Below are 18,766 nucleotides of genomic sequence, written 5' to 3'. Positions count from 1 at the left end.
GAATGTGAGGCTCAATGTTGTGTTTGTTGTTCATGAGGTGCTTCCAAGTTAAGGACTGACCAGTGTCCCATTTTTTTGTAATAATATTGGCCCTCTAACAGTATTTGGATTTAAGGAATTCTCCCCACAAGGTGTTCTTGGTTCTAAGGGTCCACCATTACTTGTATTGAAAAGATTTAGCCACATTAGTGATTTGTCTAAACCCTATGCCCCCTTCATCATAAGGATAGCTAAGGTTCTTCCATGAGGACCAGTGGTACTTCCTCTTGTCATTTTTCCATCCCCAGAAGAAGTTAGCAGTGATGCTCTGAATCTGCTTGATGATGGTTGAGGGAGGGATGCTGGCTGAAAGCAAATGTATTGGCATGACTTAAATAACATGCTTCACAAGAATAGCTCTACCCCCATAGCTCAGGATTTTAGCATGCCAACCAGTGATCCTGCTTACAACTTTTGCAATAAGATCAGAGTAGTAAATAACTCTTTGCCTGCCAATATAAATAGGACATCCCAAGTATGCTATAGGACTACTCTTTTGGTTGAAACCAGTGATTCTCTTGATTCTCAGTACAGTAGACTTGAAAGCATTGGAGGGAACCATGAAATGACTTTTTTGCTTGTTGATCAATTGTCCAGAAACTCTTTCATAGGTAGCTAATGTTTCCTTAATGAGAGCTAAGGTATGCCTTCTTCCAGAAGTAAAGATGATGATGTCATCTGCAAAACTCAAATGATTGATCTGAGGTCCCTTTTTTGCTATAAAGAAACCATGGAATTGGGGATGCTGATGAAGATTATTCAGTAGTCTGGACAGCACTTCAGCACCTAGGACAAATAAAGTAGGGTAGAGAGGATCACTTTGTTTGAAACCCCTTGTGGAATGAAAGAAACCATGTCTTGAACCATTGACTATAATAGAGTACCAGTTATCAGCCATGATTCTCCAAACCATATCAATGAAAGTTTCTTTAAACCCCATTCTTCTCATCACAAGACAAGTGTAAGTCCAAGAGACCCTATCATAAGCCTTGGTCATGTCAAGTTTGATCACAATATCGCCTCCAACATTTGGTTTTTTGATCTGGTGGATTATTTCCTAGGAAAGCATGATATTTTCAGAGATGTTTCTATTCTTGACAAAGCCATATTGGTTCAAGGAAATGAGGTTTGGGAGAATAGGAGCAAGTCTTAGGTAAAGGAGTTTGGAAATGATTTTGTTAGTGAAGTTGCTAAGGCTTATGGGTCTGAACTCAAAGATTTTTATAGGATGGTTTACTTTTGGGAGTAGAACCAAAAACGTATGGGTGAAATATTTAGGCATAGTTTGTCCACAAAAGAAGGATGTGATCACTCTAAGGAGGTCCTCTTTAATGATGTCCCAGCACACCTGAAAGAAGGTTCCATTCATCCCATCAGGGCCAGCAGCAGAGTGAGGATTCATAGTAAAAACAACAGTTTTCACTTCTTCCATAGTAGGCATGGCTTGTAAATCTTCATTGTCTTTGTCAGTCACCATTGTAGGGATGCAATGGAGTGTCTGCTATTGGATGTGCTCCTCCTTTCCAATAAAAATTTGTTGGAAATATTCACAAGCAGCATCAGCTATATCTTCATCACCTTGCACCCAAGAGCCTTCTTCATTTTGGATCCTGTGGATGTAAAGCTTTCTTCTCCTGCCTCTTATGAGAGCATGAAAATAGCTAGAGTTCCTATCACCTTCTTTGAACCAGTGAAGTTGAGACTTTTGTCTGAGAATAGAATCCTCCATCTTCATGTATCTAATCTACTCAGCATTGATAGCATACAGTTGAGACCTATTTTCATTGGAGTTTAGACTGATCATATTCTCTTCAGCTTGTCTAGCCTTCTCCTCATATTCTTTGACTTTAGCATAGATGTCTCCAAACTAAGTCTCTTTATTTTCTAATGTCTCCAAACTAAGTCTCTTGACCAACAACTAAGAGTAGCAGTAAGTCTCTTTATTTTCTGATGAAAACTCCACATTGGATTTCCTTCAAAAGGTCCTCACAATATTTGTGAAATCATCATTTAGATGCTTAGAAAGGTAAATGTATATATGAATGATGTTATGAAATCATGATTTAAGGAGCTATTATTATGACATTTTAATAATGTGGATTGGTATACATATTGCCTTTCCTAATGTAAATGATTTTATCTATTTCGTTGGGATTGACTTAGCATCGAGAGGGATTGAGGAGGAGGCTTGGTGAGGGAGTATCTAGTAGCAACCTCTAGTCCCGTGTATTTTCTTAAATGACTTAGCTAGTGCATTCACATGTAGATCATGATGTTAATGATACATAGTCTATCTTGGCAAGTAACCTCTCCTTTTTCGGTGTAGGAGTTACATCATGCTACATGTTATAGCTTATATGGTTTTATTATCGGTAATGTTCCATATCCCACAAAATGACTATGTTTTCTTTTGAGATCCTAAATGATGTTTTATGATGCACTAACCTTATCTTAATGATTTTATGTTTTACTTTACGCTTTTGAAGTTATTTGGTCATGCATCACATGTTCATGCTTATTATGTTTGTTTATTCATTTACGCATATTTCTCATATAGTTAGTACATTCCATGTACTAACACATATATTATTTCATAATATAGGGCACGTTGCTCCCACTCCTCTACCTGGATAGTTTGGACATCTACTCATAGTTACCTATTTTGATAAGTCCTCATGATTCGAAGTCAAAACCTTCATGTCATTTTTTTATGTTCAACACATATTTACTTTATTATGTTTTGGTGAGATAGGGATTCACTTATGCCATGTATAAGTTTAGTAGAGGTGTCATTAAACTATAAAAGTATATTTTCTTATTTTGACTATGATGGTTGAATTCTCTTTATTGCAAGATTTCTATGTAGACACTACTTTCCGCATTATGCCTAATTTTGATTTCATATTATTTATTCCATGCTATGTAAGCTAAAAAAAATTATTGGAATTCCACGGGATTCTAATCACAATATCATGTCTAGGGTCTACTTTGGTTCATAAAAATCAGTCTAGACCATGTTTCCACTCTAGGTTAAGATTTCAATACACTGCGCACTGTCATTCTTTGGGTTGGCCATGGTATCACTAGGAAGACCTTCTTTAGGTCTCAGATTCAAGTGGGCTATGATTTTCCATATTTGTACTTTGATTTATTTGATAGAAACCGAGTGTGAGGTTACCATTTGATTTAATGATGAAAAGTCAGTTTTTATTTCTTTAAGCACCTTATTTGATGCTACCACCTTTTTAATGATGCGGGCAAGTATGTTTTTCGTTTAAATGCTTTCAAGTTTGGCATTTTGATCCTTAGGCTTTGATCTTTCATTTTGAGGGACATACTGATCCCTATCAACATCACGTTCTCTTCAACTAGTACCCATATCATGCTAATTCCCTTCTCTAGAATTCCAATCAGGATCTTTGTTCCAACCTTATTTCCCACTCGACCTTTGATAACTCAGATGAGAACCCACTTGGTTTGAAAATAATTGCACTTCTTTATTATACATAAAAACAAATTTTGCATAATCCGGGCGCATCCCGATACTAGAACCAATCGCATTTACTATCTTATAACCACCCCTCATTACATGATTTAACAATAAGTCAATTTGGGATATCATTTTTGCCATGTTTGATAACGTTCATGATTGTATTCTAGTTTCTCTTTGGTCAAACCAACATTAAGAGGAGACACTTGATCTTCCCCTGTATGCCATATATGATTAATCTTTTTCATCTCATCAAGCAAAGCTGCCGCCAGTCCAAATGGTTGTCACATGGTCGCACCTCTGATGAGTTTGTAAACTACCCCGTTCATGGTGTCAGGACTCAGTAAAAGTATTGCAGCAACACATTATCCAGAAACCCCGTGAGTAGAATATTGTAACAACAACTTTTGGAACCTCAACTATGTTTCACGGATTAGTTCACCATCAACCAGCTTGAAATTTCTAATATTATCCCGTAGCTTAAACATCTTTAAAGAAGGAAAGAATATAAAACACATTAGATAGTTCCTCCCACGAAGTAATGGAGTCCTTTGGTAACTCAACCAACCATTTTGTTTTTCCCTCATTAGAGAAAAGGGAAACAGTCTTAGCCGAATGTTCTCTTGAGAGATATTCATGAAGGTGATTAGACCACATAAATCCAAGAAATTACGAATATGGTCATGGGTCATGGGGATCTTCATGACCAAGACCCCTAAAGAACACCTTAATTTGGAGTAGTTGGAGCATGGTCCTACTCACATGAAAGATAGCATTACCCACGATTGGGGATAAATGGATAGTTCCTTAATACTTCCACATTCACATCATTCAAGTCTCCCAAATCATCACTTCTCCCATGATTACTAGTGGCATTGCTCCCAATGTCTCTCATAGCGTCACCTATTAAGACCCAAACAAAGAAACTAATTATAAGTGTATTCGACTATAAATAAATTAGTTCATACAATTGTTTTACTAAAATAATTCTAAGAACCACTACCTGAAAACAATGCTATTATTTATAACTTTAAACTACACATAACATAATTAAATGTTTAGGTGGCATCTAGAAACATAAAATCAACATATAAGGTCAAGGTCGAATCTGATAGGGAGCGGTGAAATTTAGAATTCCATTAAGAAGTGAAATAGTGAGCTAATTTCTTGTAGAGAAGTAGTGACTAACACTTAACATAATAGAAATCATGACTTTATAGATTATTAATATACGATAATTTAGTAACCAATTGTTTCTCAAGATCAATGATCCATATGGTTTCACAAATAATAATTTTATCAAGTGAAGGAAAAAAAACCTTAGGGATATGCATAATTGAATGCAACTTTCATGATATGGATATTAGGGATATGCATAATTGAATGCAACTTTCATGATATGGATATTACAAATTATTACAAACGGATGATTATCGATGAGTAGGCTAGATTTATGATAATGATGAATATCTATCAATCACCCATCACACATCATATGGTTTTTGTCAAAACCCAAAATGTAAAGAAATAATTATTAACCCAAAATCTTGAATCAACCAAAATCTATCGACCTTTAGCAAGCAAAAAAAGAAAATTAAGAATCATCATCTCTATTTTCAACCCTCAAGTTCTTTCACAAGCATTACTAGAGCTCAAAAGTAAATCATATTTTGCAACCTCAAATCATAGATTAAACAACGAAAATACAACTGAACTCATACCGAATCAAATTTTTTATTGAAATCAAGCAATCCCATATGCTAAATATGTATTCACTTACCTTGCACACTCCTAAGAATTGGAGTTTCAACTACTCATACTAAAATTAACATAATATTATAATAATTATCATCCGTTGTATCTTAACACTTGATTTTTACGAAAAATGTAACGCTCAAGTCTTCTAAATCTCCAAAAGTCCAAGTTCAAGCCAAAATCACCAAGGCAATAAGGTTCTTTTGCTCAAAGCAATATTCAGAAAGTGGAAGATACTTTCTATCTCAAATATGACCTATATATACATTTCCCAAATTCTTAAAAAAAATACCCTTCCAAACCATTTTGGCGAGGTCAGTCAAACTTGCCGACTGTATCCACGATGCACCAAAGTTGCATTTCCAATGCCTAATCAACCCTTTAGAGTTGGGTTGTGTATTCAAACTCATGTGACTTTTAGTGAGCATTGTCATTCTCACATAGTTGATTCGATGATATGTTGAATGCTCTTGTTAACACCAAGTTCACCTCTCAATGAAGATGGTAGTTCCTAGGTGTCCCATAATATTCGACGAACTTGATGGAGTCTGCCGAGTAACTTCGACGATGCACTGAATGTCCTCTTCCTCGTGGACCTTTCCTGACACTTGGGGAATGAACTTCTGATCTCTTTGATAGGGTAGGAGTAATTCAGTTAGTAACCAAGCTGTCTTTGACGATCTTCAGCCTCACTCAAGCACCCATTTTATGCTTTTTGGCTTCTTTTACTTTCATTTGTCCTTATTTTGTCATTGAGCTCAATCAGTTGCATATCAAACATATTTAATCAGAAGTTGGACATAAAAAAGAATCAAGGACATGTTTTGATGAATTATAAACCTAGAATGAGTGTCCCCGACTCATCCATCAGTACCTAGAAAATATGGTAAGTAATAAAGCTGAATGAAAGTATTGAACTGAGCTAAATACTCATGGTGAATGGAATATTGAAACACCATGACTGAAGTAAATTAATGCAAGTGTAATGAAAAACCTCAAAGCTTTATAACTTAAAAATATGAAGCAACATTGAATACTAAAAATAATATAAGTTAACCTTTCTTGTAGAGTTTCTCTATTCAACAACTATCACTATGAGTCTTGTGATGGTAAAATGTACTGCTCATATTGACAGAGCCATCCATTACCTTGATAGGATAAGGGATACAAAGTCAACTCATGGATCTATATAAAATGCCTTTAGTGTGGCTGGTGAGTGGTCGCTCGAATCAATATTATGATCCTATCCTACACTTTTTTTTATGGGAACAGACCCTACACGAGGCTCCCACCTCTCGTGCACAGTCAGGGGTTGAGCATCACCCCTAAGCCTTAACATAAAATAAAACAGAAAAATACAAAGAGGGGGACATAAACCTTACCTCCGATCCTATGTTGGTTCATAAGTCGGCTAACCTATTAAGGTCGGCTAACTCATCCCTGTAGCAAAAGGAGCTATCTATAACTAGAAAGCAGTAAACCTGTGAGAGGACTCCTCCCGATACAAGTCGACTAAGAAAGCATAAATGAGGGAGACTCTCCCCTTCCATGAGAAGACAAGAAAGTAACCTACACTAATCCTATTCAACTATGCTACGTACCATACATAGCTAAATTGAGGAAGAACAAGTATATGAACCTTCTATCTCGCATGGGGTGAAAAAGCTCTTTTCATCTTTGCCCTTTTTCGTCTTGTCGTACCAAGTAAGTCCAAGGGAAGTATGCAACAGCATCACAATCATGATTATCACCTAAGGAGGATGAAACGAGAGGAAGTATATAGAGCTATAATAACCAGCAACGTTGGAGTTGTTGTTGAGAAAAGAAGTGACTGAAGAGCAGCAAATTGTAACTTGTAGGTGATGCAGCCATGGCATGAGCAGTTTCTTGGGTGTTTCCTTGCATTTTGCATGATTGTACATGCATACCCACAAACAAACAAATAAGGAGCTCAAAGTGACTTGGAGCTGCTGCAAGAAGGCCCCTGCATGAATGGTTGCTGTCTCCCTTTGTTTAGTTCTTTATGGACCTGCACAAGGAAATAGCCAAGGAAGCAAACTAGTGTGTGGGGGTTCTGTGGTGCCCATTGGAGGGCTCCTCAATTGCAAGTAGATGGAAGTTGAAGATTGTTGGTGTTGGATTGTTGTAGTTGTAAGGTTGCTGCTGTATCTTCTGAGATCCAAGGTGCTGTGGCTGGTTGCAACTCCTCTTGTTGATGGTGTTTGTAGCTACTGCATTCCACAGCTGTGAATTTGTTGTTGCTTCCAATCAAATTCAGCTTCAGCACTCTGTGGCATGATATCTGCAACTGCAGCTTCATGGATTTTGCAGCTTCTGATGTTCTAGCAGCCTGCATACTCAAATAAACAACCACACAAACAAGAACAATGGCCTCCCAGATTAGACTCCCATAATGAGTGTTGATGGGTGCTGCTACTGCCAGGAGGTTTAACAGATGGTGCCTTGGATATTGGAGGGTTCTTGTATGCCTGCACAGAATCCAAGAGGGCTGTTGCACGTGTTGTAGCATGGTAGCTGTTGGCTGCATCTACAAGTGCAACCATGCACTTTGTAATCCCTGCATCTGCAAAGTAAAACAACCCTGTTGCCACTGCTGTTGCTGCAGCTGTAGCCCATCTGTTGTAGGTCTGTCTTGATGTTGCTTTATGTTCTAGTGAGTGGTTGTATGCTGAAGTAATTATTCTTGGGGATTGTAGTTGTGTATTGTACCTGCACAAGTAAAAGAACAAGAAGAAAAGTACCTCCAATACTCCTGCACAGCAAACACTGTGCTGTGGTTCTCCAGGTCCATTGTGGACTTGTAGTTTGTCCTTGTATGCTGCATGTTGTTGGAGTTTTTGTGTGTTGTGGCTTGTAAACATGTCCCCAACTGTAACATGCTTTAATGTATCTCCAGATACCTGCAAATGCATAGAGACAAGCCAACAAGACCAAAAACAAATAGATACCAACCTCCTCATTATGCTTATGTTGGCTAACTTTTTCAAGGTCGCTCGACTAACGTTTCCAATTATCCATTTGAGGTGGAACTTCTTGGGCCTTGTAGTTACTGTATTTTCTGTGTTCTTGCAACATTTGGAGGCCTTTTGGACAAGCTGGAAGCTCCAAGTAGTGAATTGCTCCATTTGAAGACTTAAGTCGGCTAACTTTTTCAAGGTCGCTCGACTAACGTCTCCAATTATCCGTTTGGGATGAAACTTCTTGGGATTTGTAATTACAGTATTTTCTATGTTCTTGCAACATTTGGAGGCCTTTTGGACAAGCTAGAAGCTCCAAGTAGTGAAGTGCTTCATTTGGAGAGTTAAGTCGGCTAACTTTTTCAAAGTCGCTCGACTACCGTCTCCAATTATCCGTTTGAGGTAAAACTTCTTGGGCTTTGCAAATACTGTATTTTCTGTGTTCTTGCAACATTTGGAGGACTTTTGGACAAGCTGGAATCTCCAAGTAGTGAAGTGTTCCATTTGGAGACTTAATTCGGCTAACTTTTTCAAGGTCGCTCGACTAACGTCTCCAAATATACATTTGAGCTGAAACTTCTTGGGCTTTGCAACTACTGTATTTTCTGTATTCCTGCCCAGTTTGGAGTCAATTTGATGTTGCATGATGCTTTTGTTAGGGGCTGCAGCTGTGGCCTGTGCTGGAATTTTGATGGTTGTTGCTGCAGCTGTAGTCCATCTGTTGCAGGTATGTCTTGATGTTGCTTTATGTTCTAGTGAGTTGTTGTATGCTGAAGAACTTGTTCTTGGAGATTGCAGTTGTGTATTGTACCTGCACAAGTAAAAGAACAAGAAAAATTCTGCACAGCAAAAACTGTGCTGTAGTTTCTCCTTGTATGCTGCATGTTGTTGGAATTCCAAGCTCAGTTGCTGACACTCCAGCACCAGCCCCTTGATGTAAGTTCTGGTTGCATGGAGGAATTCCACAAGCTGCAAGCTCCAAATGGTGAAGTGCTCCATCATGCCACTGCTGTAATATGCAGCACACATAGCTGGCCCTCCAACTGTGGATTGATATGTTGCATGTGTACAAGTTCCTGCACAGTCAAAAAGTAGAAGGAAAGGAAAGAAAAAGAAAAAGGCTACTCTAATCCTAGGTAGGTAAGATGCAGGGGAGACTCTCCCCTTTACAATGGTCCTAACTGTAGAACCTTCAAAGTGGTTATCACTAGTCATATTGATATCCAATTTGAAGAGTAAGTTAGAACATTGAAGATAAAAATAGTTCAAGGAGGTTGTTTGATCCTTTTTAATCTTTTTCTCCTGAAGCTTGCCATCCCTATCTTGTCCAGCTTGATGTAGCCCTTGGTGGAAAATTCTCATAGGATTTCCTTTCATATGCCTATCCCAACATGTTTTAACAGTATCCAGGAAGGTATCAATATCAGCCACCTGTTGTTCATCCTGGTCTCTAATGTGACAGTCCACATCCTGATTCCAGAATAGCCAAATCTTGTTATTAGGATTATGACATGCATTATTCATTCTAAGCTGATTTTTGTATTGGTTGATCTGTGATTGATGAGCAAATGGTTCAAGAATTGCCAACATAGAGAGACTATGATAATCCTTGAGTTTTTGGAGTCTATCCAAAGCACCTTGAGTATCAATACTCCTTGCATTCCAGCATATTGTATTCATCATCAAGGTTTTGTGGATTTGGACCTTGTTTTGATGCCACTCTTACAAGTAGCATCATCTGAACTGGTGGAGATGTCTTGTTTCTTTTTCTTCTTGTTCTGATCTTGCTGACCCCTGGGTGATAAACCCTTCTCCTCAGTGACCTGCAGCACCTCCTCCTGTATTGTAGTATCTGTGATATCCTCCAATGCTCTAAAGGGAGAGGCACTAGTTTCCTCATCCTCATCTTGAGATTGTTCCCTTTGGTCCAGATCCTCTTCATCTTCAGATTAAATAGGTCTGTATTCATCCTCATTGTCATCTGATATGGCTCTCTTATTAAGAACACACTTCAGTAGAACTGGATTGAATTTGAAGAGGTGTCACATGAATCCCCGCTTGTTCATCAACCAACACATAGTTCACTCTGTGTTGTGTTTTTCCAGACAGAGATTTTTTTGTTTCTAAGCTAACTTTTTCTTCATTGCATCCCTCTTCTTCTTACTCAGAGATAGAGTATATTTATTATTCAGGAGCTTAGTAACTGCACCCATATTTCCTTCACAGCTATTTGGAGATTCTGCACCTCCCTTATCCATTTCAGTGAGTTGTAACCTGTCTTCTGGAACTTGTTGAATATCATCTTTTTGCCATTGTATAGAGGACCTTATTTCTGCTGGAAGAATGTTGACAGGGGTTCTGGGATCTTTTCTATGTTCAGCCAAATTTTCCTTCCCCTTGGTTTCCCCTTCCTGCAGATTAGTGGTTTTCTCCTGTATTCCCCCATCCTCACCCCCACAGACTTCATCAGCCACAACAGTAATACCATTTAAGACATTAAAGTAATTGGGGGAGCCATGGGGGTGTGGGAGCATTGAGTCAATACCTGGGATTTTTCCATAGGCATTGTTGCATTCCACATTGTTCACAGCAGTACTTGGTGCACAAATAGCTGTAATATTTTGCTCTTTTTGTTTGTCTGCAGGTCTGCTACTTCCAGTACCATGTAGAACCTGCTGTATAGGCTTATGGGGGATGGGATCCAATGTTGTATGGGGAGTAGGGAGTAAGCTCTGGACTCCAGAGTCTACATTACAAGTTTGGTTAGTACAAGTATTAAATTTAGAGCTATTAACCATACCTGCCTGCTGTGGAGTTTTCCCTTCTCTGCTGCTGCTGATATTATGCTGGTGGGGTGCTGAAGTTTCCCCTTTTGTCATGTATACTTGTGTTTTATGTTGTTGTGGTTGTTGTTGGTGGTGTTGTTCTTCTTTTTTACCTTTCCTCCTTTGAATTTGCCAACCTGCATGTTCTTGGTCTCTTTTTTCAGCTGCAGCCCTGCTAGTATTTTGTTGTTCCTTACTTTGTTTGTCTTCTTGGTGCTTTAGCTCATTTTTCTGTTGTTCTTTATTCTTGTCAGTGCTGTCCTTATCTTTGTGTCTTGCTTCTTCTTCTTGAACTTGCTTTTTCTGCTTATCCTCATCCCTTCTTTTAACAGTACAAACATGAATGGTGTGACCTTGATGTTTGCAGTGTTGACAGTAATCTGGCACCCCTTCATATTGAATAGACTGCCACCTTCCTGCTCCATTTTCATCTTCACCATAGCCCATCCATATATGCTGTGGTCTTTCTTTTGTAAGGTCAATTTGTACTTTGACTTTGGCAACACTACCCCTTGTTTTCTTGTAGGTTGCCAAATCTAAGAACAACACCTTTCCAATTGGGGACAGTAAAGGGGTTACCACTTCAAGACGATAACAGTGCCAAGGTAGTTCTGGTAATATATTCCATATAGGAACTAGAGAGGTTTCTTCTTCAGGCTTGAAGGTGGGGGTCCATAGCTGGAGTCTCATAAGCTGTCCATTTATGTACATTCTTCCTTTGGACCATACTGTAGAGTGATCATATTCATTGTCCAAGTCTATGTACAGATGCCTAGAGTTAAAATGAGTAATTTTCACTCCTCCTCTGAGCTCTGTTTGCAAGATGAATTCCTTTCTAATGGTTTCTATCTTAGGCATAGTATTAGTGAATTTTCCTATCAGAGTATACTTACAATCACTAGCCAATTTCACCAAGAAATCTTCTTCTGTAAATACTATAGCTGGATAGCCTTGTTTTGTAGTAATTTTGGGGGGTGTAATATCAATAATGGCTGTTTTAATGGCTTCTTGGGCTCTCAGCTTAGTAGCCAAGGTCTGATGGATGACAGGATTTGGAGGGGTTGGAATATTAGTATTGGGATGCTTGTTTTGTTTGACATGTAACTGATTAGTAGGGGACACCACATGATTAGTAGAAATAGAAGTATTAAAAGTTGGAGCTCTAAGTTGGTTTGGATATTTGGGACCTAAATTGCTTCCAGTATTCATAGTAGCAGATTTATTATTGGATTTGAAAGCATCAAAGTTATTAGACACTTTCATTGGGTTAATATTAGGAACATAAGGTTTTTGGACATGTTGAAATTTCACATTGAGACCCCTGTTCAACTGGGCAGTTTGTTTGGTTTTTTCAACATTTCCAGGTAATATGTTCCCCTGCTCCTTGTGTTTATCAACAAGATCAACATCAACATTGTGAGTAGAAGTCTGCAGTACTTCATTATTCTTGGACATAACAAGATGCATATCAGTAGACTTAACAGTAGCTGCATTAGCTACATTTTCTTTTTGAGTATTATTATCAGTTAGACTAACTTCATGAAATTTGACAGTATCAATATGCATTTGATCAACATTGTGATTATGACTAGTACGTTCTATTATATATTGATTGAAATAGTTAGAGGACTTACCTGGAGGAACCACTGTAGGGGCACTGTTCCCTTGCTCAACAACGAAATTCCCCTTCGAATTTTCTTTGTGGACTTGATCATACTCTTCAATGCCTTCCAATGTTCCCATTCTATTTTCTTGTTGGTCATATTTATCATGATCCATCGCACCAGTTACAAATTCAGATTGAAGAACACTGTCACAGTGTTCTTCATTAAGATGAGTGTCTTTGCGACTTTTTGAGTTTGAGCTTGTTGGTTGTGATTCGAGGCACTCTATATAGCTTGGGAACCTCCTAACACCTTGATGGACCTTTTGGAATTCGTCTTGTGCCAATTGGTTCACCGGAGCTCCGGCACCCCCAAAGTCGTCTTGACGACTTTTTGAATTTGAACTTGTTTGTGGAGATTCGAGACATGTTTTATTGTTAGAATGCCTCTCCACACTGTTATGCACCTTTTGGTATTGGTCTTGGATGAATTCAGTCGCCGGAGCTCCGGCGACTCCATTGTTGTCAGAGATCAAATGGGAATTCGAAACAATTGGAGTATATTCGAGTTGGCGCTCATGTCTGGGAGGATGGGAAATAGCTTGAGGATCATTTTGGTATTCATCTTGTTCAGTTTTGTTCGCCGGAGCTCCGCCGCCGACGCCGAACTGTTCGCCGGCGATGATTTCGCCGGAGATTTTTGTTCCCTGAGGGGCGCCATATCCTTGAGAACAAAGCCCAGGTGGTGCGATGGCTCGAATGTCGCCGGAACCACCTGAAACGTGAAGGCACAGTGGTTGCACAGTGGTGTCAATATGCTCCTCTTCATTGCTCTCAATATGGACTATTTTTGTGTCGGATTTTTTCACTGTATGTAGTATATGAGATGAGGATGCATCTCCTATATTACTTGTAACCTGCAGCAATCCACAATTTTTCAAAGCAATAATTTTTCTGCATTCAGCAGCTCCTCCCGAGAAACTTGAAAAGTGATCTCTTCAGTATTTTGGAGATTTGAGGAGCTATAGATGGAATCTGGTAACGTGGTAACTTTTGTTGTGTTCGTCTCGACGGAATCTACAGTTCCATCTTTCGAACGAAATTTTTCAGCATCGGGAGGTGGGTCCCACCCCATGTCCGTTTTTGTGACTAAATTGCCCTTTTAGGGAGGTTAGGGTTTCTGGATTTGATGATGTTTGTCTTTGTTTGTAGGAAACTAAGTCCCAATTCCTGATCCTATCCTACACTAGCTATGTAGTTTTTGGTTTTTGAGTAATCTAAACTATTACACAAATCGGTTCTTATTAATACTCCATAAACATGCATTAATGCTCATATATACAATAAAATATCTCTGAGTAAATAATCAATATACTCCTCTTAACTCATAATGAACTTTACTTTAATTGAATGGATACCCATTCTCATCTCTTTATGCCTTCTTTAAAGTAGATATGATTTTTCTCAATATAACTATTGTGTTTGGAACTAGTCAAGATCTCTGGAGACTCATCCTCAATATTAAGAAATAATACATTGACTCACTTGAACTCCAAAAATCTTGCATAATGAATAGTAATGCAGAAACCTTAAAGTCATGTAATATACTTGGGACAGTCATGTTCCCTTAAAACTCTTCATATACTCATTGTTTTGAAATACCTTTACTTTCACTGTAAACAATGCATAATATATAGCAATGAAAAGGGTTCATGTGAAAAATAATCATGAACTACAATCAATAACTAGAATTATGTAAGAAATCATAAGTTCAACGATAGAGAATCAACTTTAATAACAAGGAACTATAGAAACTCAAATTTCAACAAAAGAATTGAGTTAAAAACACTAGGACAAACTTTTATCGACTAAAGCTAGAAGTATGGAGTTAGAAAAAGCTCAGTCCAACACTATGATTAGCCTTACATACCTGATTATGAAACTATTAGACTAAAAACTTTGGTGGAGACTTGATTTTTCTTGAGCTTGAAGAAGAACACTAGCTTTCTTGGAGCAAAATCTTTGATTTTGGAATCTTGGTGCTTGATTTTTAGAAAAGAAACTCTTTTATGGAGTTCTTAGAGTGGAAGAACTTGGGAAAACTTTGGATGATAGGCTTTTGTTGATTATTGAATTTTTTGACTTGAAAGCTTCAGGGTTCTTGATGGAGAACATGAACCTTATATCATGCCCCAAGTCAACACCCTAGGTGAGGCCGACACTCAAAAACCATTGCTGGTTTGAAGCAACCATTGGTCTGGCTCACTAATAAATGGAAGACTTAACTTGATACAAAATTATAAAGGTAGTAAGCATTTTAAATATTTAATGTATAAACTCATAAAAGTTGTGTGAAAATACTCTGATTATGTAAAAGCATGTTTAAAACAAAATCTCAAAAAAATATTAAACAAACTCTCCACACTATATATGAAGCCTCTAAAGAACTATAGATAGGAACTGGAACAAGCCCATGAATACCTCCAAATAACTAATAATAATGAATAAAAGAATTAAAAGGAGTTCCTCTGAAAGCTAGGAGGTTTCACCAAATGCTGGTCAAGATGTAATCTTCAACGATGTGCCTGTTGAGGATCTCTAGCACCTGTATATGCATTATAAAATGAGGTAGGATCGAAAGATGTCAGTACATGAAATATACAGTATGTAAAATAGCTGAATAGATAAATAAGTAAACTGAATACTCATGAAAGAGATAATAAAAAAAAAACTCGACTGAAGTAAAGCATTCAAGTATAATAAATTGTCAAGGCTTTATAAAGATATAAGGTAACAAATGAAACTTAAAATAAGTTAATGTTTTCTCTTATTGGGAGTTTCTCTAACCGACAACTATCAGTATGAGGCTCGTGATAATATAACGTACTGCTCATGTTGCCAGAGACGTCGATTACCTTGCTAGGATAAGAAATGCAATCTTAACTAATGGATTCATATAAAAGTCCTTATAAGGAACTAATGTGAGGAGTCTCCCCAACAAACGTTAAGATCCTATCCTACATTATTTACATAGTTTTTTGGGTTTGAGTTATCTAAACTCTTGCCCAAATTGGTATTGAATACTATTCTCAAAATAATGCAATAATTCACATATATTAAAGTGAAAAATATACTCAAAATATATCTCATTTAATCTCATTGGAATTTACTTTGATTAACCTAACTCTATCTCAAACTCTTTATTCTATCTATTTCTTAAAACAACATGCATTTGGGACTACATGTGTTCCTTAAAACTCATTTTCTGTTATACGTAGTACTCTTACTCATTTAAACTCTAAAGCTCATCCATGAAATTGATAATGTAAAACTTCATAATCAAGTAATATAATGCACTTGGGACACTCATGTTCCTTCAAAAATTCTTATTTTACTCGAAGCATCAACATAATCTCTCTTTATTATAAAACAATGCATAATGATCAGCAATGAAGTAACTCAATTTGGGAAATGTGGAAGTAAGCATGAACAATAATGTCGAGAATTCAAATCACAGGAATATGCAAAATCTGAATAAATATACAAAAAACTAAATAAAAGGAAATTATAAGTCATTCAAGATTCAATAAAAATTGGATTAAAACTCAAACTTGAACTATTTAATGATGGAATTGAGATGTAGGGAGTAAGGATGAGCTCAGTCAAATGCTATAATTATCCTTACATACCAGAAAATTTTTGCAAAACTCAAAGAGATCAATGAATATGCTCTAACCCTGCCTTTTTATCCTCTCCAACCATCGCTATAAGCATTTGAAGCATTAATGAGATAAAAGGCTCATAGAGTACTAATAAGGGTCTCAAATTATCCCCAGCATGTCAAGGTTTTGATTTGAAAAGGGTGAGAAAAGATAGATCTAAAAATTGATAGAAGGTACTTCGATATCTCAACATACCATCTCCCCCTTGTGCAAATGACATCACTTTTTTCATATGAACATCTTCCTTTAATTGAAGTATGATAGGGTCTTGGGCTTTCTTCTCCTTTATTTCTACCACTAGTGAAGATTCAACCCCATTCTGCACAATGGCGCCATATTTTAGTCCACAAAGGCCAACTCCCAAACATGCAAGTCTCTGTAGTTCTTTAGTCAAATCATTGTTCTCTTCCTCCACATGAGCGGTACTCCCTATGGATAACTTAATAAGAGCATTATCAATAACATTAGCTTTATCTAGGTGGTAGAGAACTCTCATGTCATAATGTTTGAGAAACTCAAGCCATTTTGCCTCAAGTTTAGCTCTTTCTGACTAAAGTTGTATTGAATATTCTTGTTGTAAGTAAACATATCCAAATGCATGACATCAATATAGTGACATCATTTCTTCAAAGAAAATACCATGACTTCTGACTCGAGAACATATGTTATATAGTTCCTTTCTTGGATCTTAAGCTATCTGGAAGCATAATCTCTCACTTTACCATTTTGCATCAAAATAAAAACCTGTCAAACTCTGTACGCATCATACTAAATAAAACAACCATTTGTTCCCTCAGGTAGGGACAACATTGGAGCAATAGTCAATCTGGTTTTCTACTCCTGGAAGCTTTTCTCACAAGCTTTAGATAATTAAAACTTAGTCTTCTTTTTGTCAACTTAGTCAATGAAGATGATTTGATTAGATTCCGTATATAAACCTTTTTTAGTAATTGGCCAATCCCATGAACATCCTTATGTCGGTCAAGGATGTATATCTGGGCAAATTCTTTATTGCCTATATCTTTTGTGAATCAACTCGTATACCTTCACAACATATACTGTGGCCTAGAAATTCCACATATCAAAGCCAAAACATACAGTTTGCAAGTTTAGCATACAATTCCCTATCCTTGAGAGTTTGGACAACAATTCTGAGGCTGTGGTATGCTCTTCTTCATTTCTAGAGTAGATCGAGATGTCATTGATGAACACGATAACAAACACGTCTATGTACTGCTCAAATACTTTGTTCATAAGGTCCTTGAATGTTTTAGGAGTATTAGTCAAATCAAAGGACATATCAAGGAACTCATAATGACTATAACTAGTTTTGAAGGCATTCTTCAGAATGTCAATTTCTCTCACTTTTAACTGATCATAGCCTGACCAAAGGTCTATCTTAGAGTAACAAGTGCCATATTGAAGTTGGTCAAATATATCATCAATTCTGCGAAGAGGATACTTATTCTTTATGGTGACTTTGTTTAACTGTTGGTAGTCAATTCACATTCTAAAGGAACCATTTTTGTTTTGTATGAATTGGATAGAAGCGCCCCAAGGTGAGACACTCGGCCAAATGAAACCCTTATCAAGAAGATCTTTCAACTATTCTTTTAACTATTTAAACTGGACTAGAGCCATTTTATGGGGGAAAATATAGATAGGTTGAGTATTAGAAGAACATTTATTCTAAAATATATCTCCCTGTTAGGATGGACTCCAGGTAGATCCTCGGAAAAAACTTTTGGAAACTTACTCAACACTAGAACTTGATAAAGGGATGGTGTCTATTTACTATTACCTTTAACTTCAGCAATATGGTAGATACACCCCTTGGAAACTAACTTTCTAGACTTAAGGTATGAAATGAAATGACCCTTAAGCAATAGTGGACTACTCATCAACTCTATGACTGGCTCATTTGGAAATTGAAATTTGACAACTCAAATTCTATAATCGACTGAGGCATAACAAGCATAAAGCTAGTCCAAACCTAGAATTACGTTAAAATCTACCATATCCAACTCAACAAGTAAGATGTGGTGTCTTTATGATAGATGGAAAATGTACAATCTCTATAGACTTTTTTTCTAGAATAGACTTATTTATAGGAGTAGAAATATTGAAAGGAACTATAAGACATTTGGTATGAATCCCAAACATGAATACTATCTAAGGAATCACATAGGACAAATTTGTACTCGGGTCAAGTAAAACATAAACATCAATAGAAAAGACTTTAAGCATACTAGTGATGACCTCTAGTAAGTTCTCCTGATCTTGGTGAGTATCCATAGCATACAGATGGTTTGAACCTCCACTTTTCCTTGAAGTAGTACCCCTTTGGTCAACTT

At 37.2% G+C, this 18,766-nt stretch overlaps 1 protein-coding gene across 1 annotated transcript; it reads right to left on the bottom strand.

The window, feature by feature from the left end:
- Positions 1-7,626: 7,626 nt before the first annotated feature.
- On the bottom strand, positions 7,627-8,434 carry LOC129889090 (uncharacterized). The gene is made up of 2 exons (XM_055964219.1): positions 8,358-8,434; positions 7,627-8,208 (listed from the first exon to the last, which is right to left on the bottom strand). Exon 2 carries the CDS (start codon positions 8,164-8,166, stop codon positions 7,627-7,629), a length of 540 nt encoding a protein of 179 aa, XP_055820194.1. The 5' UTR covers positions 8,167-8,208; positions 8,358-8,434.
- Between the last annotated feature and the right edge of the window lie 10,332 nt (positions 8,435-18,766).

This window comes from Solanum dulcamara, chromosome 5 (genome assembly GCF_947179165.1).
Source record: "Solanum dulcamara chromosome 5, daSolDulc1.2, whole genome shotgun sequence".
Taxonomy (NCBI): Eukaryota; Viridiplantae; Streptophyta; class Magnoliopsida; order Solanales; family Solanaceae; genus Solanum; species Solanum dulcamara.
The sequence above is the reverse complement of the archived record's forward strand: the minus strand, read 5'-3'. Positions and strand labels throughout refer to the sequence as shown.